Here is a 27,150-nt window from a genome sequence, read left to right as displayed (position 1 = left end):
GGAGATGGCTTATTGTTTGTCTAAAGATAATGATGAAGATAATCCTGAAGGTAGAGCGTGAAGCCTTCTAAATGGGTTGGCTTTTTAGCCTGGACATCCTGTAGCAATCTACTTAATAGAATTTAAAAAAAAAAAAAAAAAAAAAGGCAATAACAGCTCTTCTCCTCTTCCAGATCAGCCTACTAATTTGGTTTTCCATTTGTTGCTTTAATTCCCATCATCCAGCAGCAAGCATAAGAGCAGCGCATGTCCCACTGTGGCTGTGCTGTTCCCTTGGCTGTGGCTTTCAGCTGTAACTCCGGGATTTTTTTTCTTTCTATGATGTGTTTGGTAACTCGGAGACAAATCTACTGAGTGACAAAACGTGGAGGCTGCGAGTTCATTGCTGCAGCTCCTGCCCCATGTGCAGGATGGCATCCAGAGCTGCGGCGCCTGCCTGGCCCGGGTCACCGTGTGGGAGGTGGTGAGGTGAGTCCTGGGGTGATCAGAGAGCAGCGGTGCTGCTGCCCAGCCGGCCTCAGTGAGGTGCTGGCAGGAGTCAGTGGCATCTGTTAGATGATTCCTGCAGAAACGTAGGCAGAACGTGTGGTTTCTGGGACATAGTCAGGCCTTGGAGAGCTAAACGTGTGGGAGCGTTCTGGATGTGATGCGGTACCCAATTTAACTTGCATCTTGATGTCAGAACATCAAGGCAGCTGTATTCTTAGTGTGTTTGGCGTCCATTGAGAGGGAAGCATTTTTAATTGCCTTTCTTGCTGAATCTGTCCATGTTTGGCCTGTGTGTACAAAGTGCCACGTGGCTGGTGAGACCTCTCCTGAGAGCGGTTTCCTCTCAGGTGCTCTGGAATTTTTTCTGCTGATGAAGATGTTAGCACAGTGTGTCAGCTCAGTGCCCCGCAAGCTTTCTGAGCAGGCTCCGTGTGGCCCACAGGCTCACAGAGACCCTTGCAGTGCAGCTCTCTTTTGTTGGAAGGGGGCATTGGCAGCTGCTTTTGCGTGCTCTGTGCTTTGGGATAACCTTGCTGCACCCAGCATCCCCAAGTTAACGTTAGAACTTTTCAAGCAGGCTGTAATGCAAGATGGATGCCATCAAGACCAAATGCATTGCTTTTGCATTGGCAGTTCCTTCTCATTTTGCGCTCTCTGTTGAATTAGGTCAGGTTCATCTTCAGTGTCTGCTCAGTTTACAACTCTGCAGGAAAACTTACAGGCACTTGACAAATGCTGTCCTCCTAAATAACGACTTGAGCCTATCCTACTTGATTAAGGCAGCTGCATTCATGTGTGCACAACTAGAGAAAGGCTGAGAAATGAATGTGTATTTGCAGCTGTGTGAAAACATTGAAGGTGGGTCCTTGAAATGATACAGCTGACCTCTTGCAAAAGTTGCTTTGCAAGGTCACGTTGGGGTTCTGTGTCCCCTGTACTTGAAAGAAATTTTTCATAGATGCTTCTTCAGGTTCTGGTTCCTTCTGCTGTTTGATCGTAGTTTGGTTTCTGTTGTTAAACTTAACTGTGAGCATAGGATTTTAGGAGAATGGGAAAGGAAACAGGACAAAGCTTTAACTTTAAATCTAACTTGATTCATTTCTGAAAGAAACAGAGAGGAGAGACTGAATGCAGCTAGCATCCTTCTCAAGGAACAGTGTTGTGCTCTGCTCTCTACCTCCACCTGTGACAGAGCTCAGCACTTCATGGCTCACAAGTTTCTCCTTGCAGTGGAGTTTCTGCTGCATCTGTTTCATCCTCAGCACTACCTGACTGAGGGCCTGGAGGTTCCCTTGAGACAAGGGCAGATGCAGATAACAAATACAACTTCCTAACCTGTGTTCATCACATCATGGTAATGATTCCTAGGTAGTCAGCCCCAAATTTTTTCCCACAGTTCTTCCTATCTGGGCTTTGTTGTTCTTCAAAACCTGGTTGCCTTCTTACCCTTTATTCAGGAAGGCAGAAATGTACATCTCATCTTTGTGTATTTCAAGAAGTCTTAGATATCTGGGATGCCTCAAGCCACACGGGAACTGGGAGATCTATAAGTATATTTATGCACTTTGCTGTCACGTGAGGGCAAAGGTGTAGGCTGTTAACTCCTGGAAAAGTTATTATGAGAAACTCCAAAAATTTGGGCTCTGAGTTAATTTGGTGCTGAATGGACATGAGAGCCATGAGCAGAGCTAGCAGGAGACCAGCTGCGGGAGATGTGGAGATGGGTGCCCATCTGATAGAGCCTTTCCTGTATCCTTCTCTGTTTCCTGGATGTGCCTTTAGCTGGGTGTTACCTAGCAGAACAGGTTTAATGCCTTAATCATCACATGATTTGTCAGCACAGGATTAGCAATTTGAGTTTTGCAATGACCTGATGAGCATGCAGTTGTGCGCTTGCTGTTCCTGAAATGCCACCTCTCAGAAGGACAGGAGGGTGTTCATGAAGATTTTAATAAAGGTGTTAACTAAGAAATGTGTGCTAAGGGACAGCTTCTTTTTTAATGAAGAAAATCACCAGTGTCCCATTTGCAAGATATTTCCATGTATTCAAGAGCCTTTTAAAGGTGCAATGTACATTCCTTCTTTCTCATCTTAGGTTTTGCATCTCTGAAGAAGTGAGGAGACAGGTAAAGGTAACAAACTGCTTTGTTAGTGAAGGCATAGAGATGAAAAGAAATATTCTTGCTTGATTTTTGAAGGCATGGAAGATTCTTTCTGTTGTTGCTGCTATGTGCATGTTATTCCCATTCAGAAGACATGAGCGTGTCAGAATAAGTGGCTCTGGCTGGCTGGCTGTTGCCAGCCTTGATGTGTGTTTTGGAAGTAGTATTTCGATTTGTGTGATCACAGCATGTTCTCACTGCAAAAGACATGATTTCCCCAGGGCTCATCATGGCACTGCAGTCTTTTCTGTACCTTTCTTTGTCATGAAGAATATCTCAGAGTACTGGAAGAAAAACAGAAGTATAAGGCTCTGAAAATTACGTTACATGGCAGCAGTACTTCGTAAAAGCCAGCTCTTGTCTGGTTGGTCACTGGGACAAGAAGCTAAGAAGGGGAGCCAAAATGGAGTGCACCTGCACCCTTCATGGGATCCTGGCTACATCGTACTCCCTAGGATCATAAGCTCAGACTTTTTTGTGTTTGGTTTCTGTTTTATGTGATGAGGATTAATGATGGATACCACCTGTACCATGTATTTCAATCTACATCGAAAGCATGATTGGTATCAACTGAATGCTCTTATCTCGCTCTTCGCTTGAATTTACACTGAAACCATTTGCATTGTGCTATTGCTAACTCTAACTCATCTCCAAAGTCCTTTATCATAAAACACTTATTTTTCTTGCCTGGTCATTATTTTCACGTAAGAAATACACATGGCAAAATGAATGCCCACTGTGTCAGCCCGTGAGTAATGGACTCTTTGTGGACACAATCGGATCAGGAAATGTGCCTTTTGTTTTCCTGCACCTGTTGCTGTACTACAAATAAAATCATCCAATGTTTTATTAAATAAAACGAGAAGCCCTAATGAAATTGTACCAGCCATTACCAGGAAGTCTATTGAAAACATTCAGCAGCTGCTCAGCCTGAGTTTGTTTACACTGATAAGGCTGTTTTGTCCCATTCCTTATGTGTGAAGTGAAGAAGCTACAGTGCAGTCCTAGTGTGCAGCAGAGCCTTGGAGTGTTTCATACCACTCTCTTCAAGTTCCTTTTAAAGTATTTGGTTATAATCTGTGATGTTACGTATTTGTGGATCTATTGTGAAGAATTTAAACTCGAGTACATGAAAGCAAAGCAATACGGGCCTTCCAGAAGTTGAGTCAAAGCCATGAGCTCCTTCAGCAGGGCTGGCCCAAAAGGCCACGTGCAGAGGGGTCTGTTCCATGAAAGGGAGGATGGTTTGTAAATTAGGGTGGACTGAAGACCTGTATTTAACGCCAACTAATGGCAGTGCATAGCAGCATAGGGGGAATAGATTAGAACAAGGGAAATTTGGGGGGAAGGATGTAGCCCTGTTATGAAGAGCCGGACTGTGCAGCATACAGCCAGGTCCATCCAGTGATGAAAGAGCTGGTCTGTCCTCATGGTGACAGTGGTGACAGCTCCATGGAAGAGAACAGTAGGTACTGATGCTTCTCTTTTCCACAGTGGTTGTTTTTCCAGGTGGTACTTTTGTTTTAGTTGGTAAATTGCTTAGGTTGGTGGTTGCTGCACAGATAGTGACACAGGATAGTGATGGGGAAGCACCTCAGCAACTGCATGAGGGACATAAAGGGCAGGGAAGGGCTGCATGGAAGATGGAAAGGATTTACTGTGTACACTGAGCTCACTTGAATTGAGGCTGCCAACAGATGGATTCTGACAGGGATGTCCAACTTCTGCCAGTAGAACAGCTGCATTTGGAAGATGTTCCTCCATTGCCTGGTGCTTCGGATGCCAACTGTGAGGTCTGAATGTTGCCTTGCTGTCTGTGTGACCCTACTAGAGAAGACAAATTCACAGAGCAGCTGGAAGGTAACCCTTCAAGCTGAGACAGCTTAGCTCCACAGTGTATTATGTGCTGAGATGTGCAGGTGATTGCAGGAAGGGGTTAAGCCAGGCAGCAATATTTTCAACATTTCTACATATAATGTTTGCATATTCTGTGCTTAATTTTAAGCAAGGCAGGTGCTTGTCAGCCTTTCTCCTGATGTAACCAAAGGAGGATAAGTTTTGGTTAAAATGTAGTTTAGCAATTGATTGAAGAATTGAAGCAATCTTCATTTTTCTTGCCATCATCATGCTGTATGCTGCTCTGTGAAAGTTCAGTATTGCTTTCAAACAGAAACTGAAATGGGTATAAATGAGCAGTGCATATATATGCAGAGATTTTATAAAATGTGTATGCTTACAAATTTCAGAGAAAACAGCTATATGGTTTTTGAGTGAAATGTCCACAGAACACTGATCTGCATTAAGTACCATTTTCTGTTTTGCCAGTAATCATTTAATTCCTCCAGGAGCTAAGCGTAATCCTATTTTCTTGCAAGGAAAAATAATCAGAGAATTATATTGGCTATATAGATTGTTGGGCTTAAAATCAGTAAGACCACTGTACAATTTTATTGCATATGGATGTTTTGTTAGTCCTTGCAATGGTCCTTTAATAGCCACTAATGTTTAAATGTTGTTTAAATAACATTCTGATAACATATCTATGTGTTTATACATAGGGTACATGCTATGGTCACCCTACGTGCTGGCAGTTAAGGCAGTACCAATAAGAAGACATTTACTTTGCAATAAGTGATGTAAGAAGTGGCCCAACAGGGAGGTACATGTTGGGTAAGTACCTCTCTGATTTTCTCTGACTTGTTTGTAAGCGCACTCACAGTTTTGTTATGAGCATATTGTAATCTTCTATCATTATCTCATTCTAAAGTAATTTGGAAGTATTTGGGGAATGTTTGTAGAAAATGCTTGGTTACAGTAATGGGTCATGGGTCATCAAGTCCTTTACTTAACCACTGAGCACCTCCATCAAGTTCTCTTCCTTTACACTACTACTACTTTGTGATTCAGAGTTGTTCATGGCAGATCAAGTGAAGGAGCTGCAGGTGAATTCAATTTCTACACTGTGTGAGTTTGGAACTCCCTTAAGGTGACAGTACACATTTTTCATGCATTTTGTAACCTAGATCCTTGTCTCTAGGCACAGGTGGATATCACTGCCATGTCACACATCCACCTAACAGGTAGTACATGGCAATATTACTAAATTAAGTTTTTATTATTTTGCCAATTCAACTTTGTCTTCTCACCAAGTAGAAAACAAGAATATTTTCACTTTTATGAGAGAACAACTAACATCTACTGTGTTAGTTTCTCCAAGAAGTGCCAATCAGCTGCCTGCTGCTAGACGTGCTGCCGTAACAGTGTTCTACAGCGTTCAGTGCATAGCAGTGCTCTCTGAAATACTAAGTTCTGAAAGATACACATGCAAGAGATCAGCCAAACTTTTTTCAGCTCCTGTTGGCAGCAGCAGGAATCCAACTAAATGAACTGCAGGGATGTCTTCAGTAGAAAAAAGACTTTATAATTCTGCTCTTGTATGGTAAACAGTAAGTTAGCTAGCAGTCTGCAGTCAGTAAGAGTTGCTCTTAAGGTCAGATGTACTGTAAATCAGAGGCAGCCAGCTGAAGACCACTGCACAGAAAGGGCTGCAGTTCTATTCTCAGCTCTAGAGGTGAGGATGCAAAATGCAAGCACAAAGAAAACTAGCACCTAGCAAAGCATAAAATAGCTGCTGAAATGAGTGAAATGGCTGTTAGCTGAGACCTTTACCATCACATAACGTTAACTCAGTAAGGTAATGAAGGTGGTGACAGGACTTTGTTATTTTAATTAGTTCTAACATACAAGTGTCCAGAAGTCAAACTATTTCTATAATGGGCCCTTTAATTTTGATGTTATATTCATTTAAAAAGTGGTCCAATTTATCTGTTTTCTTATAGATCAAATATCTAGATTTAAGGAACAAGTGACACCGTGTCCATGAGCTATCAATCCCCCCATTAAAACGTGTTTGCACAAAAATAGGTATCTTCATCCAAAATGCTAATGATGGAAAGAAGGGGAAGCAATTTAGGACTGAAAAGAAGTGCTGAGTTAATGAAACTAAGATAAGGTTACCCTTATCTTCTGTGAGCTGGTTCAGGAAACAATGAAATCTACAGCTTCGGCTTAAGTGATCTAGAGGAATGATGCCAAGTTTTAACTTCTTAAATGTTTAGTTAACCAAAACATACAGCATATCCTCCAAACATCCAATAAATAAGGAATGCATAAGAGAAACTGCACAAACTACTTCAAGATATTTATAAACAAATTATTTATCATCACTTCATATTAGCTTTGATTATCTATATTTCTGAACAAGCGAATACTCTCCCGTCTCTTCTGTTTAAAAAGTATTCCAGTTCCAGAAAATAGAAAGTTTTAACATTAAGGCATACATACAGCTATGTTGTTTGCTTTCATTTAATAAGGATCAATTTACTCATACTCAAATACATGGAATGTTGGCACAAAACTAAAGCTCTTGTGGAACAGCTACTGATCATACACAAATACTCTGTGAGGTCCTCTTGACTTGCATTTTCTCTGATAGACACACCACAAAATGGCTTTATTAATACAAACTGAATGCTGGATCAAATCTCTAAATAATAAGTAGCAGATACAGTAAATGGTTTGCTTTATTTGTAAATTATGTACAGAATACATATTTTTTTTTTTTTAATTATGATGGAGCAGGAGAAAGAAAGCAGGCATTACTTCCAAACCATGCTGTTTCCTTCACCTGCTGGAGATGACATCTTTCTCTGAACCAGATGTACAAAAACAGTTTGGATTTCCTAAGTTGCTGGCACATAGTCTGGAGAAACAGAGAACACTGCAGCCAAATTCAGCACTACCAGCTTTTATATTTTCAGCAAAATACTTCTGCTAAAACTACTTTTCTTTAGGAAGGTTTTCACAGTCTTTTGAAAAGGAAATCAAGAAACATCAAGAAAGCTGTGGGCTAAGAAGGGCTTTATCTAACTAGCTATCAAATGAGTAGAACTAGGAATAATCTGAGATTTGGTCATTCAACTTTTACCTGTTTTACAAAAGGAAGTTTGAGAAGCAGAACTAATTGACCAGTTATGCAAGTACCAGAAAGATGTGGTTTTCAGTGTTTGAGGACGATCTGGGCAATCTATTAATCAATAGAAAACTTGTCAGGTTGATAAAACTTCTGTAAATGTATATTAATGATTAACATAGTACCAAGTAATCAAGTTAATGGTTAAAAAAAATGAAGGAACTAGATATAAAACTGTTTGGTAACATGTATATTTCAGCAAACAAAGATGCTACTGTATGGTCTATGTTTTGGTGATCAGCCAACAAAGAAAATCCAACCATTTGCACATACTTAGTCCCACAGGCACAGCGAGTTATGACTTCTCGTCTGCAGGCCTACTTTCAGTGTCATCTTCCTCTTCCTCTTCACAATCCCCTTCATCTGTTTGCTGTTCAAGTTCCTCTTTTGTGATCATTTCAAAGTCGTTTCCATTTCCACTACTGTGCTGGGACCTGTCATCTTCACGCCTGTCACTGTCTGTGTCTGAATGCCGCTCTCCTCCTGAGCCTTCCGTTCCAGAGTTCCTCGTTGCTTCTGTTTTCCCATCTTCTTCTTCCTTCTTCTCACTATCTGATTTCTCCTCACTGTCATATTTTTGCTGCTTTTTGGATTCTGATTTTTCCTCTTTCTTTAAGTCTGCTTTTGGTCCTTTGTATTCGTGTGTGTACAGGGGCCTGAAGGAGTCAATGAATCCCACATCTGCTGTAAGGTTTGGCAGGAACCAAAAGTGATGCCTTCCTCCAGTGATGAGCCAGATAATAAGGAAGAGGATGCAACGAGCTGTATTAAAACAGTTTGAAAATTTGTTATCGTAGCATTCAAAACATGCAGTGATGTCTGGTGTAAGTCATGCTAGCATCCACACAAAGCCACAACAGCAACAAGCTTTGGGAAAATCTCTCATTTTTGTTACTAAGCCCTTCTCCCTGCCCCCAGTAATCATATATCATCTATGATTTAGCTCTTAATGCTTTCAAACCCTGGTTATATCGTTCTTACTCCAGAATCTGTTCTTATGCTCTGGCTTTGGTTCTGCATGGGCTTCTTGGTTTCTTTTTTTGTTTGGTTTTAAACTGAGGAAGTAAAATCTCTGCTATACAGGAAACACAAATAGGTGACACAAACTGGAGATTTCTTTCCTTCTGTGGCACAACTCTGACACCCAGCGGCCACCTGGGAAATATGGACACAGAATCAGTCTAGCTGTTGCTAACAACAAATTAATCAGAGGTAATGGAGAGATTCGCACATCTTAGTGCATGGTACATTTTTGCTCTTCTAAATTTCACCTACTGAAGAAATGAAGGTTACTGACACTTACCAACGGCAAGAAGAAGAATACTGGCTACAAAACAGCCTGCACCTACGCTGAGGTAATAGACACCAACACGCATTTCTGCTGGCCAAAGTGGAAACAGAGTTGCAGCTATAACAGCAATCACTAAGTAGAAAGATAAAAAGGAAAGTATGAGAAATATAATTAGTTCTTCCCGACATGTATATGAAGTTTCCAGGCTTACCATTTATTCAAGGTACTGGCTTAGCAACATATGAGTTAGATAATACTGTTTTATGCCTTGACTGAAATCTTTTCTAGTCCCACTGCTGCTTTCATTATGGGTTGGCAGACAGACACCTAGGATAATACCACATGCAGCAAGTACCTGATCACCAGAGAGAACACTTCCAAAAAGGCAAAAAGGCGAGCAGGGAGCTGCCTGTAACCTGCCCAGCAGGAAGCAGGCAGAGTGAGTTGGGTGCAGTCCTTGGGCACCACCAACTGATCAGAGCTGAATGCAGCCCCAGGAGGTGACACTTCTGGCTCTCTGCTGTGAAAAGCTAAAGTACCAGGTACAGGTCGGGGTGCTGGACTAGCAGCACCATCAGCTGGGACCTCACTAATGCCTTTAATATATTCACATTTGTATATAATCCACAACAGTTACCTATGGGGCAACTTACAGTTTAAAGTCACTGAAATGAACAGCTTGCAACCTTGTGCAAATTCAAACATTTTCTAATGCAAGTCTCAGCTGTGTCCTCTTCTGTATTTTTTATTTTATTTGCAACTGTCCTCCCTGCATCCCAAGATCAAATTCACATAATGCGACTGCTGTCAAATCATGCTAAAACAGAACAAAAAAAGTTTTGTCTAGGAAGAAGATAAGTTTCTCCAAGGAGAGATACTCCTGTTTGGTAACATGCCTGCTTGCTAACGTCTGCTCTTACTTACCAAGAACAAGTCCCATGGCAAACGTTTTAAAGTGAACAGGGTCATAGATCCACACATACACCTACAAAAGAAATAATGTTTAACACTTGAAAAAAAAGCTCTCTGATACAGGATAATTTTTTTTTTTTCCCCTCACTCAAAATCTTAGTGCCACCCGAGGCTGCTTTGCACTGAACCAACTGTGCTTCAGTCAGTACCAAAGGAGGGCAAGGGGTATTGCCCCATAAGAAGCATTACACTTTGAATAGCACTTGAAACAGGTTTGTGTCTGTGAGAAAGCCGCCAAAAGAGACAGCCATGGGGCTGCATGCCTGCATGCCTATACTGATTGCCTCGGTATGTACTGATCACAATCTGAGCCTGAGGGCGGGAGCCAAAGGGACTGTGCAGTGCAGTGGCTGGAAGGGAAGGGTTCCTGCTGGGAGGGAATACATTTCTGGGCTGGTTAAGAAAAACATGAGAAGTTTCAAAATGCATCTGTTGAAGAATTACTTCATGAAAGAAGTTATTACCCAGATTAATTTACAGGTGATGTGAACATTCCAACAGTAAAAGTGACGAGGAAATGCAAGATTCAGAGTATTATGAATCAAGGTGATTTTTCTTGTATTTCTGTTTTTCCATTATGCATCAGTATTGCTCAGCATAAAGCACAGAAAAAGGTTTGTGAAAATAAAAATTTTCTCAAGTCTGCCAAATAAAAAAAAAAAATTGCTTCTGGTTTTGAAGAGCTTTCTTTAAAAGGAAAAAAAAATAGAACACCACCACCAACAAAAATAACCAAACAAGACAACGTATGGAACAAAGCATCAGAACTGCTCAATTCAGCTCAAGTCCCATCTGCTGCCCTCAACTACATACATTTGTACCCTCTGCCACAGCATGCTCACCTAAATGTCTACAGTTGCAACGCTCAAACGTTTGCATGAGGATTCTGGATCCATCTGAACCAGCATTGTTCAGCCTTAGGAAAGATGCTTCCTGGTAGAGTTTTCTGAACTAGTACAATTAATTTTATTTTTATTCTCCAACTAAACTGTTTTCACAGTTACAGTTCAAAGAAGAAGCCAAGTACCAGTAAGCAGAAGCCCTCAGAAGAGGAGTCGATGCAAACTACCAAAGGTCACCTAAGAAAAGGCAGTAAGACTTTCAGAGTGATGCAACTAGAAGTATTTAATATTCTGCTTCACTTCATGGCCAAAAACATAAACTACTGGGAATTACGTTTTCTATTAGACATCTAATCTCTAATCTTGCTGATATCTGAAATTTGAAATTGCAAGATCAGCCATCACATTATCATTATTTCTTCCTTCAACAGGATAAGAAAGTCTGTGGAATTCCAGTAAATTATCTGACAATAATACACTGACATTAAATTTAGGAAATACCCATAAATCTTACCTCATTTCCATCCAAGAAAACTTGGTCTTCATGTGGCTCAAGCTTAAATTTCCTCTTAGTTTCCTTTTTTTTTGGTGTGCCTGGGGTATCATCCTGAGGACAAATATAAACTATACATAAAAAGCACACACAGGGTCTTAACTTCTAGTATTTGAATATATTGAATCTGATAACTTTTCACAAACTTGATATATATCAAATGTGATCATAACTAAAGATGTTTTATTTCCTCCTGTTCTCCTGAGTAGCTAAAGATAAAGGAATACTGTAAGGACAGAGAAATTTTATTTTATGTAGTATCTAAGGACAATACTATAACCCCAGGATTGCATTATGTGTTTAAATGCATATCAAAGCTCCACTGACATAAACAGTCTGTGTAGAGACCACCAACTCTCTTGCAATTATTTGGTAGCTTGGTGCCACATTTACCACATGGACATCTTTCAGAATCAGTTTCTGCCATTATATTCTCTACCTTCCTCAGTTCCTTTCATGGCTTGTGCTTCTCCCCTACCTCCTGTCTCCTTTCTCTTTGCTAGAAATAAACTTTCTAATTTTTGCCCTCTGCTAAGTTAGCATCCACTGGCTTGTATCAGCTACAAAAATATCAGTTTGATAATTAAGGATTAAAAATTAACATTTAATAACGTAACACTTCAGAAACAGGGAACTGGAGGAGTTCCTAACTTCCAGTATCAGCATTTTAAGGTATCTCATATCTTATACTGGCTTCTTTGTTTAGGCTGTCAGCAAGTTTGTTTTGTTTATAATTTCCTTACTGGCCATGTAACTTTCTTCTGAGATCCAGACCTTTGCATAGGCAGACTACGCCTTTAAATGTGTACCATTACCTCACTTTAGACTGTTGGAGCTGGACTAACTTCTGAGGCTATCCTACCAACTCTTGCTGGATTCAACCACTGAACACATAACAAATAACACACCCCTCTTCAGCGAGTGTCAACTGTAAAGAAAATAAATGAGAGATCTGTGAAGTCTAAGCACTGTGTAGATTACAAACGGATCTCCCTTACACCAACATGGCCCACTACTACAGAACTATTCACAAGCACCAAGGATCACATCCCAAACTTTCTTACCACCAAACATGGCAAAAATGCTCTTCTGTTTTACGTGTGCAGCTGCACTGCTTTGAGATGTTAGGTCACATACACACATGTCAATCTATGCTACAGTACACTTGCACAAAGCATCAGTGCCCACTGAAGCTGAACAGAAGCAGTTTTTATTAATTTAGCCCACGTTACAAGATGATGAGGTACACAGAGACACAAATGAAGTGTCTGCTTTGATCTGAATCAGAACTAGAACTCCAAAGTGTAAAAAGGTGTATTTTAGAGACTAAGATTGGCAAAGAAAAAAAAAGCATCTCATACTTTGGAACAACCAACTGCATTTTTAAGCCCATGTAATCTTCACAACATCACTCACTGTATTCTCTGTTGACAGGTTTGTCTCTTTTCTCAAAGACCTCACTTACCTTCTTACACTCTTCTTTTTCACCATCCTTTTTCTTTTCTTTCTCCTTCTTTGTTTTTTCATCTTTGCTGCTTTCCTTCTTGCTTTTCTTCTCTTCTTCTTTCCCACTCTCAGCCTTTCCTTTTTCCTTTTCTTTCTTTGTATCCTTGTCAGGTTTCATTTTCATCACTTTTAATGCTCGATGAAAGAACTGTTTTTTCAGGAGTCTTAAAATGAAAAAAAGTTAAATGACATATTTAAGTGTGGCTGGAATAATCATGCTCACATGCAACTACGTTATTAGATACCAGTCTAGATTACCTATCAAAAGTAATCTTGTAAAGCATAACTGAATGACAGCGATCACCACTGTGAACTACCACATCTCCTCTCTTGCTTGGCTCCGTTTTTCACCTGTTCAAAAGTTAATAAAACCCATACTCTTCTGTGGCTGCATTTTGAACAGATATAAAAGAATACATGAGATGTAGGGATGTAGGAAGGAGAAAGCCATCAGGCCAATTTAATTAGCTTTCCCATTAATCCAATGTTTATTTGCAAGTGCAGGTCAGTGTATTTGGTTGCAAAAATAAGGAAGTGGACGTACAGGTCTTGGTAAGAGATGCAAGTTGCATAAAAGTACCATTGGAAGTGTGGCACTTGTGCAAGCATTTGAGTCATGTCAGCTACAGACATACCTTACAGCATGAACATACTCAGCTGGCTGGGCCAAAGGAGGTGGTACTGGGCAATCTTGAAGTTGTTATCTACAAGTAATGTCCACAAAAGGACCATACCAAATTCAGAATACTGCTCTTCAGACTGAGGGCAAGCAGTGACATACGAAATCCAATGGCCAATTCACCTCAAAAAGCCTGGCCCTACACATCAGACTAATTTGGTTTGTACTTGGTTTCTTTCATCTCTTACTGCAGATCAAGTACTGGACTGCTTGTTAAATTAGGTAAACTGACTGCCCTGAGCAGTGGCAACTCCCCCAGCTTTATCATTCAGCATGATGCTGTGTGTACAGAACACCCCTTTGGCCAATTTGGGTCAGCTGTGCTGGCTGTGTCACCTCCCAGCTCCTTGTGCACCCCCAGCTCCTTGCTGGTAGGGCAGCATGAGGATCTGACATGTCCTTGGTTCTGTGCAGCACTGCTCTGCAACGACTAAAACATCAGGGTGTTATCAGCATAATTCTCATCTTAAATCCAAAACACAGCACCATACCAGCTACTACAATCTCTATCCCAGACAAAACCAGGACACGGGTATATTTAAAAAGAAAAAAAAAATCCAACAACAGAAAAAAAAGCCTTCCTTCAGACAATTGTTTATGTAGTTTCTAGCAGCAGAAAATCACTTTCTTGGGAGCAACTATTTTCTTCACAGCGGTATGCTTAGGTTGGCTCAGGTATTGAGCAGCCCACAAGTATGGCCTTCAGGGCAGCTCTTTCCCAACCTCTCAGCTCTCTTTAGATCTGCTGAATGCAGCATTATTGCTGCAGCTTATCTGCGCCAAATCCCTGCATGGGAAAACTTCCTGAACTGAGATCAATATGTTAAGTGCACCGGGAGACCTTATGCACTAGAGGAGTATAATGAATTCAGACAGTGAAGTGTTTTAAGTATGGAACTATTCAATGCAGTTGACACAGGATGAAGGAGCAGAATCTGATCCTTGTTTTCTGTTGGACAGGACAGGCAAAACAATCGCAATAGCTACACCAAGAAAGTTAAGGTACTTGCTTTTAATATGAATAAGTGCCTAAACAACCTTATCCTGAAGGGACTACAGGGCTAACATTCAAAACTGAGAGCAGTTTTGATGACCAAAGGTGGTCTTATCATTATCAGTGATTTAGGAGTCTGCAAGAGAAAATGAGTTGCAGCCATGGTACTGTGCCCAGTGGATCATCAGTGCACCAAGTGATACTGGTGGCAAAAAGCAGAGAGTCAGATTCATTTTATTTGCACACTATGTAGGCATTCATTACACTGCTGGACCTGAAGGACATAGCCAACTACTGTCTCACCTGAAGCTTCAGTAATCAAAGAACAAATGTACAGTCCAAAGATTCTTGAAAGGAAGTCTTATTTTTCTGCTTGCATTAATGTAATATATGTTTGTATTTTACTACATTTTCTTGAAAAAGTAGCACAGGGATTAAAGTTCACTGAACCAGCTCTGCCTCAGCCCTAGAATTGAGAACAGAATCTCACCTTGCTGGATGGCTGTGTAAAAGAGGTCCCAAGAACAGACTAAATATTAGCCATAAACTTAATTTCTAAGTGGCTTTTGCAGAGCTCTTCGAGAGTAAGATGTAGGCCCAAAAAAGGACAGAAGACAGAATATGCTACTCATCTAAACAAAGCATTCTGAGTACTCTAAGCGATGGACATACCACATGAGAGGCATAACAAGAACCCTGAAGTTCTCATTTTGCTATCGTGGCAGACAGAGGGAGGAGATGTGAGAATTCCGATCCTACCTACTTGAAATAACTTTACAATTTAGGAACTTGCTGCACCAAACAGCTTAATGAAAGCATGAGAGAGTTCTGGGAACAAAGATAATGAAACTAAGTTGTGTCTATTTCTCATCTTACACCCTCAAATGTAGTAATAAAAATACAATCTTTATTTTTACATAGTAACACAAATGTCTTAAAGTGTGTGAATTCCTTTCATCAAAGCAGCCTAAGCAGAAGTGGTTCTTAGTAACTCAGACATCTTGACAACTATACTCATTATTAAAATTGATGAATTAGATCATACCTGTTGCAGTAATCAACTACAGACTCTCGAGTTGTAAATAAAGCTTCCTCTCCTTTCTTGGCCTTTGCCCACTTAGAATCCAGGAGGCAATCCACAGCTTTCGAGGCTAGAGGAAAAAGTGGGGAAAAAATCCCCAAACGTTAGACATTTGTGTTATCATCATCTACATTCCTTGAACCAGTGCAGTACCCTCTCCATTTTTAAGGTAAACAGGTGGGTACTGTTCTGAAGTACTTGACAACTACCTGCTTCTAACCCACAGAGTGTAAAGTTAATTGTGTTTATTTCAGATCTAATTAATTTTACAGCTATGAAATGTCTAGATAAGTTTTCCATACTGTAAAACCAAGACTTACTAGATAAAGAACTAATAATGAAACAAAATCCCTCCTCCCCAGTACAATGTCAGCAGAAGCAGTACCACTCTTTGGTTAAAAATAACCCTACCAATAAAGTAATCCACTCGGTGGCCCATCATGTTGGTGGATTTTGTCGGGCAGTTGAACCGTAAGTATTTAGCAACAGCCTTCTCCTCTTTGAATGGCTCACCCACCTCCTGCAACAGTAAAGATGCAAAATTAATACAGGTTTAAACATGCAGAAAACACTCATTTTGGGATCAAAAATCAGAAATGGCAGCATTATCATCCTCATTATCTTATGGCAATGATCCAGAGGTGATGACTATGAACTCATTTAGCAGCTGGAGAAAGGGCACATTAAAGGAGGGACTGAGAAGCACATACTGGGCACCTGGCAAATGGGAAGCTGCTTTCAAGGCTGGATGAAAACAGTGGTGAAGCTGAGAGCAAAGGAAACCAACAGAGAGGAGTGAGTACGTATGAAATGACAGCAATGCAGGCATATTGACAGAACACAGAGCAGCTCAACTTTCGTGTGAAGGAGAAGGGAAAACCATGTTGAAAAGAAGTAGAAACATTTCTGCAGAGTTTTCAGTGCCACTGCATGACTACAAAATGACAAACTTCAGAGCAGCATCGAAGAGATTCTGTGAATTGAGGTGCTAGGAACAGCCCTATCCAGCATGGCTGGAAATGCATGGAACTTCCAAACATGCACTTTAGGAAAAAGGAGCCCTGAAAAATGGAAATGCAAAGTCAAGCAGATGCTGCTACACCAAAAAAAAAAACTTCAGACAGTGAGAGCTGTTAATTTTCAACAGTTTGCACAGCTAACTTTCAAAGTCAACTGGTTAATTAATGACCCTCCTAGCAGACATCCCTGCCTTTCCTATCTTTTTGCAAGAGCATAACACAGGTTTAACAGACCTCCAAATTACCAAAAGCACTCTGTGGTTTGCTACATCTGAGACTACTATTTCAAGCTCAGTAAAAACTGTGTAAAACCCAACCAGGTGATCCTAACAGCCCCACATCCAGCACTTTGTGATTTTACAGGTCTGTACGAAACATCAGACAGCTCATGGGAGGTTTAGGTTGAATATTACAAGGAAGTTTTTCACCCAGAGGGCAGTGAGGCACTGGAACAGGTTGCCCAAGGATGTTGTGGATGCCCCATCCCTGGAGGCATTCAAAGCCAGGCTGGATGTGGCTCTGGGCAGCCTGGTCTGCTGGTTGGTGACCTGCACATAGCAGGGGGTTGGAACTGGATGAGAATTACGGTCCTTTTCAGCCCAGGCCATTCTATGATTATTCACCACCTGGCAGTGCACATATGTACATAATTGACATACAGTGGTTCGATGTCCCCGTGTACGATACAGTTGTACCAGTCATTGTAATTCACCTATTACCTTACCAGCTTTAGTCCTAGACCAGATCTGATTTAATAGCAACAAAATAAATTCTCGGGCACTTAACGAAAATGAATGAGCGTGTGCCATGCTTAGTGCCCAGAGCACTCCAAGGTGCCATGGATACTAAAGACTAAATGCAGCATCTGCATTTCAGAATAATGCTCTTCTAGTAGTTCCTACCAGCTCTTTACTCTTACAGTACTGATTCACAAGACAAACGTTATTCTTCCTAACAGTTTGTAAAACAGCCAGAGAAGCTAAAGACATTCACACCACTTAACTCCTCTGCTAGCACTGCACTTTTTTTTCTTCTTTAAATATTTATGATTCTGCTCAGCCATGAGATGCACCATGCAGGCAGCGGATGGCACCAGTAGTTTTTTACTGCTCACACTCTCTCTTGCTTTGTCCCTTTCTGTGGGATTTTTCCATAATAATCCAAGCAAAACCATTCTCCTGTGAGAGATATTGCCTGAGCTGAACCAAGCTTGTTCTGAGAAAGCTTTCCCTGCAATCCCATCTCCACTTGTCACCTTCATTTCAGCCCTTTATTTTTATGGTCATGGTTCCATTACAATCACAGAATCACAGAATGGCCAGGGTTGGAAGGGACCTCAAGGATGATGAATCTCCAGCCCCCTGCCACAAGCAGGGCCACCAACCTCCACATTTAATGCTAGACCAGGCTGCCCAGGGCCCCATCCAATCTGGCCTTGAACACTTCCAGGGATGGGGCATCCACAGCCTCTCTGGGCAGCTGTTCCAGCACCTCACCACTCTCTCTGTAAAGAATTTCCCCCTGATGTCCAAACATGACGACAGATGAAAGACAGCAAAGACGACTGCATTCCATCACAAAGTGAATTCAGCAGACACACTGGAGATGTCGGCATCCCAAGCACACATTTTGAGCAACGCACTTCAACGGAGCTTTATGTTCAAATGTGGCAACAGCCAACCACCAGCAGGCTATCTAACCTTCCCATGCACTTAGAAAAGGATTACATGGATTAAGCAGGGGGCAGTCTGAAATAAATTATAAAGCTTTAAAATAGATGAGATGGTCTTAAAAAGTGTATGAAAACTTTCTGGCATTTCAAGTTTGCTTTTACTGGAAAGACAGAAAGACTCAAGAAACATTTCAAGCAATGTATTTACAGAATGCTGTGAAAGGTCCTCTCAGTTAATATTCTACCATTAAACTTTCCAGTAACTGAAAAATAGGACACTGCAATGTTTCCAAATACTTCTGCAGGAGGTTTTATTTTAGACCCTTGCATCTAGTTTAATTTTATGTACTGAAAAATGCATGGGAAGTTGAGATCCCTGATAATTTACACATTCTGGAAGAGTGCCATTAAAAACAAAACCAAAGCAATTTCTTATCTAGCCAGACAGAAGAATTTCTGCTACAGGAGGGCGGGAGGAGCAGTGCTCAGCCTGCCCACTTACTACTAAATGCACTGAAATATTGAGGCATTTTTAAGAGTAACCCTCAAGCATTCCTATCAAAATTGTGTCCTGTAGGAATCCATAAAGCAGGTCAGAGATTTTCAAAGTGAATGGAAAGCACTAATCAAATTCACTTTTTCCCATTATCTCCCAAATCAAAGCATAGCACAGTGCCTTCTGAACAGCCTTCAATACACAGCTGTAGCTCCCAACTTAATTAAACCTCTAATTGGGACTGAAACAAAAGAGGCCTGTGTACACTAAAAATCAGAACATCTGAACTGAGCTATGAAAACCACTGTAGGCAAGAGCTTCTTTCTTCCTTTCATCTCTACCCAAGTATGACTTATTCAGGTTCTCCTGGCACCATTCAGTGAAGGCCAAAAGACACAACTGTGGTTTGAAATTTCACTCATTTTTTTTCTGCGCTGCATCACAGGCACAACCCAAGACCAGAGGATTTCTTTCTGCAATAGAAACAAGGTTTCTGGAAAACCAGAACAGAGTAAATGATGATTATCACTAACAAGACAAGTTACTTCATGTGCAGTCAAAAATTACAAGGATTTATACTTTTTTTTTTTTTTAATAAAGGCCATGAAAATTCTTTGATTTCAATGAAACAAGTGTTTAATTACTTTTCTTTGCTCCTAGACCTGTGAACTTTGGTTTTCAGAACCTTGTTTTTCATGTGAGATTTCTGCAGTCTACATTCATTTGGTACACAGCCAGCACCACGTATGAAATGCACGCAGACTAGAAAGCATTGAGTCTTAACTCATCAGTAAGCGCTGAGATCCAAATCTGCACAGACGTTTTCCAGACTTTTCTTAACACCTAACTTACACTGCCGTAGCTGCAGTGAATTCCCACTGGCTGGAATGCTTGGGTGAACTCCACTAAGGAGCCATCACCATTTTAGCCATCTTAGGAAAGTGAATCCAACCCTAAGGAGAAAAGGTCCCCCTGCATCACCCTCTGCAAGTAAGAAAAAGGTCTGGGGGACAGCCATCAAACTAGGGCACCTCCCTGAACAGATCACTTCTAACTCATGGATGGCAATGCCAGCACTTCCCCACAGCTCAGGGACAAGCTGTGGCTGCCTCCTGTTCTGCTGGGCCGAGGACTCAGACGTCAGCATCTCAGAAGGTGCTGGGTGCATCAGACTCTTGGGACTCTACCAGAATTCATGATAAAAAAAACAACAGACCAGTTGCAATGCAATTTGTGTTACTGGAACTGGTGCACTGTCACCTCAGAAGATCCCTTACATCCGTACACAAAACCTGAACCCACAGGAAGCAGCAATGCAGCTGTTACACATCTTCCTTCCAGCAGAGCCAAACCAACAGGGCAGGACTTTTCATCCTGATTTCTATCTGTCCATCAGGAGGAGAATCTCAAAGCATGAATCCAGACATCAATTTGCAGTTGGGACATTTGCCAAATCATGGCCTTAAGCACAGTTTCCTCTATTTATAAAAGCGGTATTTATACACATTAACATTTCTAGAGCAGAGGGCAGGGCATAAGATGCTACACAAGTGCTATTAATCGCAGCACAAACACAGCTCCACATGGGCAGAATAAAACCATGCACAATGGAATCTGGCCAACGTAATTAAAACTTAATGCCTACTTAACAATCAAATTGCAAACCTGCCAAAGTGCCACACGTTACCAACCTGCCAAAGAAACTGAATGAAGATGTTTTGTTTAAGCAAGGATTGTGGGACTGACTGCTTTTCCCAAGAGATGAAATAGCTTTTATTGGGTTACTGGAGTAAAAGGCGTTCAAAGACACCCCGCTTCTTTCAAGGGGGATTTGTCTGAACACACTCATTTCTCTATTGCATGTCTGTGTTAATTACAGAGAAATTACTGTCAGGAGTGACACTGGAAACTTTACCTGTAAGATGTCTTCATTCAGACTTCTGAAGTCAAGATCTCTGTGACTTCTGTAACTTTTACTTTGTTGCCACAGGGAGAGCCTAAGCTATGCAATACAGATTAGGCAATGTATTTTGTTTTATAGAATGCATTTTCATAACAAATCCTTCCTGTTACCACTTCCGATGGGAAACACATAAAGCAGCTTGAAAGAATTCTGAACTATTTTACTGAGACTTTTCCACAGCTCACTGACCTATCATCATCTCTATTGTGATGGAGGATATAAAGTTATTCAGAAGCCCACTGCTGGGCACACAGCACTTGTAACTGAACTCTACACCATCAACCCTTCCCACAGCTATAAGCGTTGTTTTCTGCTAAAATCTCACTCTTTTCAGGGCATACAGCTCCACTTAATGACAATGGGGCACTCATAAGCCAGACCTGCATAGAGTACAGCAAGCAGTCTCATTATTAGGGGGCACGGATCACTCTAAGATAAGCACTCACTTCTCAAGCACTTGGGACACCTACAAACAAATGCCTCATTCTCCCTTTTGAAAGAAAAACCTTGCAGAGCCATCCTGAAACACGTTAATCACAGGGGACCGTGGCAAGAAAGCTTAAAAAGGTTAGAAAGAAAACTAAGCCAGAAAAATACATATTGCTTTATTCACTCTGCCCAATTAAGAACACCCTCTGGGCATTCAATGGCCTTCTTTGTTCATTGTTTGGCCTCCCCACTGTTGTTGACATACGCTGGGAAACTACCAAGAAGCAACAGACATTTATTGTTATAATTATATCACATCTTCAGGCCGCAATCTAAAACCATGTTAACCTAGCCACGGATGCAATTACTAACAAACCTATTGCTCACAGGCTGGGAATAAGCCTGTGCTAAGCCCGGAGCCCAGGCTGTCACACGGCATTTGATTACATTCGGTAGTTCTGATGGATGCCTCGCTGGGCCATTGCTGTGTGTGGCAGCGGGCAGCCTGTGACAGCTCCGAAATGATTGCTCTGATGCCTAACGCCCGCGATAGGTAAGGTTTAACAAGATTACAAGATTCTGACTAATTACCCCTTGCTTTTCCCTCACGGAAATCTGAATTAAGGCACTAGAAGGAAGCTGCAGTGACACGTCTGTGCCTCCATGGGGAGAGGGAAGCGGACGGAAGGATGGAGGGCAGCGGGCAGAGCGACGAGGCACGGAGTTTGTGCCTGCTGGTCGGCGCTGCGATTCCTATCACGAACATTATCTCTGCTCACGGCACAGCAATAAGCACTGAACAAACACTGACGAGCGCGGGGTCAACAACAGAGGGCACCGCCGGTCGTTATAGGAACCGATGCTGCCGGCACAGCAGCACCTGCACCGCACGCTCCAGGAGCGGCAGCTCCGTCCCGCCCTGCGGCGCGGCCCAGGGCAGCACAGCATCGCCTCCGCATCTCAGCGCGGCCCGCTGCCGGCCAAGCCTCCCCTCGGGCACGGCAGCGAAGAATAACTTTCCGTTCCCCGCCGCACCGCCGCCTTCGGGTCGGCGCCGGGCCGCTGCCCGCGTCCTGCCAACGGCTGCGCCAATCGCGGGCCGCCCTCGAAAGGCGCCCGGCTCCCGCGGGGCTCCTGCCGGCGGCGCCGAGCCGAGCCGAGCCGAGCCGCCCGCGGGCACGGCCGGGCCGCGCAGCCCGAGCCGAGGCGGGGAGGCCGCGGGACGGGGGAAGCGCTCAGGCAGCACGGCGGCAGCCGGCAGCCCCGACGGGAGAAGGGAGCGACGGGCCGGCGGAGGGGGGACAAAGCGCCGGGAAGGAGGGGTGGGGAGAGGCTCGGCTACCTGGATCCGCTTCCTGTGCCGCCGCCGCTCCGCCATGTTGTCCCCGTCTGCTCCGCGGTGACGTGGGCCGGGCGGCGGCGGAGGCCTCGCGAGAGGCGGCGGGAGGAGGGGAGGCCGCGCCCCTCGGCGCCGCGCGGGGGCTGCGGGGGGCTGCGGGGGCCGCGCCGGGCGCCGAGCTGGGGGCGGTGACGGCGCTGGGGGCGGTGACGCGGCTCTCGCTGCGCCTCCATCGCCGCGGGCCGTCGCGGCTGCGCCTGCCTCCCTCGGGGCCGCTCCTTCGCGCTGCAGAGCGACGTGCAGCTGCCGGCAGCCACGTGCCGCCCCGCCCTCGGAGGCGCTTGGCACGCGGGTGCGGCCCCGCGCACAGAGCGGCCCGTAGGAGAGGAAAAAGCTTCGTGGCGGGGCGGCCCGCGTGCTTTCGCCGTGAGGTGGCTGGGGTTAGCCAGGCGAGTTGTGCCGGCTCCGTGTTCCCGATCCGTGCCGTGGCACTTTGCGATGGAAAAGTGCGGGCCTTGTGCTGGTGGAACCTCTGAGGTGAAAACGAGGTAATTAAAAACCCGACGTCGCTTCCAGAATTTGCCCTGAATCACCGTGCCGGCGCTGTTTTTGGTGCACCATCTCCGAGCGCTTTCCCGGTGCTGTTGCTGGGCAGTACTGTTACACAAGTTACAAATTAAGCTGTCTGACTGCAGAGGGAACTATAAAAAGTACCGCTGGAGAGAGAAAATGACAAATGCACAGAATTGAAGGCTTTTATGGTGACAGTAAAACAACCTCCTGTAACCTGTAGGCAGAATACGTTTAGCCAAAGATACGTTTATATAGGGCGATCACCTTAACAGCTATTTGATGTGCTTCACTTACAGTGATGCACAAACGCATCTCAGGCTGAGGTTTCTTGCAGGGAGGCTTCCAGCCATGGCTGACCACAACAGCCTGCCATTGGTGCTGAACTGTGGCTTAGCAGCCAAAGCACGCGAGTGTCAATGACAGGACACCAGCACAGAAAGATGCTAGCTTCCAAAAAAGCACTTTGGGCTTCTGCTTAACGTCCGTTTTATTTTCTTCACAGAGCTTTTGATTCGTCTGAAGCTTGAGAAACAGTAACTCACAGGAGCGGTTCTGAGGACAGCCTGCATGTTGGTGTGGCACAGTGAGCAAAGTGACCACCTCAAGCAGATCCTAGGAAAGCGCCAAGAAGGGAAGGTGATACAAGTGATGTATCCTCCAGTGTGAGGCACTGAGTGGAGCAGTTCCTGTCGTTTTGAACACAGAGCCTGTCAAGACTGAATCTTGTGTGGAACAAGCTCGTTTGTAGTCACAAATTCAGCCAGAGAAAGAAGGAGAAGCAAGAGAAGCGAGTGGCAAAGAGTCAAGTAAACCAGGCAACGGAAGGGAAGGTTCAGCTGCCTGCATTTAAGGTTAGTGTACCTGTTAGCTGTGGGGCAGGCTGGAAAAGGAGCATTTCAGAACCATGCAAGATGTTCACAGTTTCTTAAGTGACAACTGCCATTTCTGTTGGAGCTGGGTTTCAGAATCATGACCGCTTGAGTTGCTGTTGTGAAGGATATTGCATGCAAGTGGAGTGGTTTCCTTCTTCAACTGAAGCAAAGCCCACAGTATTTCATTAGCTTCTTTTCTCTCTTCTTTTCTCTGTGTGATCTAATGTGGCTGTAGGGATGCTGGAAATGTTTTTAAAAAGAAAGAGAGAAAAAGGATACATTCACAAAACAAAAATGTATCATGAGCTATTAACTGTAAAAATAATCTCTAGCTGTCTGTGTAAGAACCCTGGAGGCAAAAGGAGTTTTCTGTGGTCTTTTTTTTTTGTTCTTATATGCTGCTTTTGGGTATCCTTTATTGGCTTCTTAGGCAGGACACCGAGTCAGGTGTGTTCTACTCTCTCTGGTGTATATATTTTTAATACCCTTATATTCACTTGTTCTTGGCAGTTTATTGGCTTGTGCACTATTGGTAGTCCCATTGTTTTGGGCCAGTGTTGGTCATCCTGGATCTGTAAGATGATACAGTCTTACCACGAATGACATAGTTAATATTCATCAGAAGTGCAAATCTACATGTTGGCAACTGAATTACTGGCAAGCATGTCACAAACTGCCCTTTGAGTCACATTGCCTTCTGCAATACAGAAATTGAGGTAACACAAAGTCTGACAAAATGTCTGTTCTGCTGAACAAACCATTTGCTTTTTTGAAGTTGATCCATTGGGCCCATTACTGATCCTTCTGGCTTTGAGGGAAGAGACAGGAAAACACAAATCAGAGTTACTTCAACTGTTATGTTGACAGGCAGGAAGGCAGACAGGGGGAAGAGCAAGGCAGACAGAAGGGAGGAGCTTCTGTAGAGGGAGTCAAGAAAGATGCAGTAATTCCCTCACAGTATGTTTGGAGCCTTTTCATAGACATCTACATGCAGTAGCGTGCTGGTGGTCATTCTGGAGTGACCTCCTGTCTTTCCAGCCAGCTTCAGCATTGGTTATGGATTCAAAATGTAAAGGATATGTGCCTTGTAACGTACAGCAACACATACTTTCAAGGCAGGTTTAGCTAGCATCCACCCACAAACACGAACCATTACTCAGTACAGTGTAGACATATCCTGAGTCACCTCCATCACAGAAGCTTATAAATGTTGAGTTAGCCATTTAGCTTTTAATTTAGCAGAGCAACAAATATTCATTAGAAATTATCATTTTCTTTCACTAAGATTCTAATTAAATCTTCCACTCTTGCCAGTTACTCTTCATTTTTGTATAACTCAGAATTATTTGACACACATAACTTAAAAAAAAAAACATAGTTGAAGTAAACATGAATTTCCTCTTGTTCTAGTCCTTGTGTAATTAGTTTCATCAATTTCAAATGCCAGCTTTTTTTTTGTTTGTTTCTTGCAAGAATATGCTTTTATCTCTGACTGGTGAACCTGTGAGGTCAGTTCTGCTGGAGAACCAGCTGAGGCTTTCGGGGAAAAAAAGGCTTGCTTCTACATCTGTATTTTTTGGCAGTGGCAGAAGAGGAGGAGAAGAATGGTAATAGCGAAGGACATAGCATTAGGAAAAGCTAAATGTTATTTTATAAAACCACAAGTTTCCTATTATGACTACCAGTATTTGAGTTTAAAATCCTTGTTCTATAAAAATGTGATTCTGGTGTTTACATCTCTCAAATTAACAGACTCAGCCAGAAGCTGGTGGATGCTTTGCAGGCTGTCTTTCAATAACAGCCTACTGGAAGCCCATGAATCACAGGCTGAGCAGCACTCATCTCTAGCAGAGCTGTTTTAACCCTGTAACTGAAGGTTAATCAGAAGATGAAACTTAGGTCGGCTTGATGCTTTCCTTGTTCCCCTTGGCTACAAGGGGTTCTGTTTGCTGTTGTGGTTGGTTTGTTTTTATTTCAGTAGTTCACACATGCAGACATCACATATGGGTTTTTAAATATGGTGAAAGAAAAACATCTATTCATGTCTTTCATTGTGTTACAGGGAAAAAAATATTGTTCTCTATATAACACTGGGCTAAGAAGAAGCTATGTATAGGTTCTTCTTTCCTATGATCTAGGTAAGACTTTGTACCCTTGTCAACAGTGAGATTGTTGGCTCAAGAACACCATGCAGAGAGTAGCAGAACTAATACCTGCTTGGGGGAATACAGGCTTAGGTAAACTTGGCAATGGGACAAAGGAAAGGAATGCATACAGGCCAAGTAACAGAGTAATCCTTGTGGCTTCAGATGAGAAAGGAGAGGTGAGTTTCTCCTTTGCCATAACAGATGTTTGTGTTACATTTAAATTACTGTAGCAGTATGGCCATAGCTATATATTACAGCATGAAGGGCTTTGTCAAAGCTGGGCATCACAGGAAGGAGAATTGTGAACACCACAGCTCTCACTGAGCTGTTATTTCCCCGTGAATAATGAACGGCTTAGATGAAAATATCAGGTCAGATAGGCTGATTCATTGGCAATTTTGCTTGTTCCTCAGACCAGATGTTTCGGAAAGGGTTGAAGTGAGTACCTACTCTGATGGAAGTTAGAGCTGATGCCATTTGCTATGGCAAATAGTACAGCATATTTTAAAGCATGGAAGAAACCGATTCAGCAAAAAAAGTGCTGAGTTTTGTATATTGTATTAGGAGCAGAATGAATGGGCAGTCTGGTCTAGCATTAGGTGGAATGGTTGGTAGCCCTGCGTGTGGCGGGGGGGTTGGAGATTCATGATCCTTGAGGTCCCTTCCAACCCTGGCAATTCAGTGATTCTGTGAATAGCTTATGTACAAAGGAGGCCTTAGGGAAGGTTATCACAACAGTTTTCTGTTGCAGCTATGTGATCTGAAAGCTGCACAGGGCTTTGAATTTTATTCACACTGCCTGTAAAATGCATTGCATATCCATGGCAGTCCAAAGCCTTTCTTAGTTGGCTTGTGCATCTGGGTTGTGTTAGAAAGCTTGATGGTGTACTTTCATGTTCCTCATGCAACAAAGGATGGCACTCTTAAAAGTAAAGATTTTTACCCACATATGTTCACATCTATCCACTTCAATTAGAAATTTATTTTCTGATGCAGCTTACTGCTACTGCCTAATGCACAGTAGATGTTTAGTCCAAAA

At 42.7% G+C, this 27,150-nt stretch overlaps 2 protein-coding genes and 1 long non-coding RNA gene across 9 annotated transcripts in view; 2 read left to right on the top strand and 1 right to left on the bottom strand.

Moving 5' to 3' along the window:
- Window positions 1-112: 112 nt before the first annotated feature.
- Window positions 113-8,432, top strand: LOC116243413 (uncharacterized). Of its 3 annotated transcripts, none has more exons than XR_016469771.1 (4): window positions 357-468; window positions 4,386-4,511; window positions 5,210-5,321; window positions 8,336-8,432. It is a non-coding gene; the product is annotated as an uncharacterized LOC116243413 (long non-coding RNA). The 3 variants fall into 3 exon arrangements; XR_004169956.2 differs by having other exon boundaries at window positions 387-468; window positions 4,383-4,511; XR_016469770.1 differs by lacking the exon at window positions 4,386-4,511 and having other exon boundaries at window positions 113-468.
- On the bottom strand, window positions 6,851-22,675 carry SEC62 (SEC62 preprotein translocation factor). Its single transcript, XM_031614618.2, has 8 exons — window positions 22,523-22,675; window positions 16,013-16,121; window positions 15,566-15,671; window positions 12,807-13,011; window positions 11,303-11,395; window positions 9,899-9,959; window positions 8,987-9,106; window positions 6,851-8,445 (listed from the first exon to the last, which is right to left on the bottom strand). Exons 1-8 carry the CDS (start codon window positions 22,556-22,558, stop codon window positions 7,979-7,981), a joined length of 1,197 nt encoding a protein of 398 aa, XP_031470478.2. The 5' UTR covers window positions 22,559-22,675; the 3' UTR covers window positions 6,851-7,978.
- A 42-nt stretch (window positions 22,676-22,717) lies between these two features.
- Window positions 22,718-27,150, top strand: part of LRRC31 (leucine rich repeat containing 31) — a 37,484-nt gene continuing 33,051 nt past the window's right edge. For all 5 annotated transcript variants that reach the window (XM_090147693.1, XM_090147694.1, XM_090147688.1 and 2 more), the window contains exons 1-2: window positions 22,718-23,067; window positions 23,595-23,943. The gene's annotated coding sequence lies outside the window, so the exon portion shown is untranslated. The remainder of the gene's footprint in view (window positions 23,068-23,594; window positions 23,944-27,150) is intronic.

This window comes from Phasianus colchicus, chromosome 10 (genome assembly GCF_987193195.1).
Source record: "Phasianus colchicus chromosome 10, bPhaCol1.hap1.1, whole genome shotgun sequence".
Taxonomy (NCBI): Eukaryota; Metazoa; Chordata; class Aves; order Galliformes; family Phasianidae; genus Phasianus; species Phasianus colchicus.
Note: the sequence above shows the minus strand (reverse complement) of the source record. Positions and strands in the feature narration are given on the sequence as shown.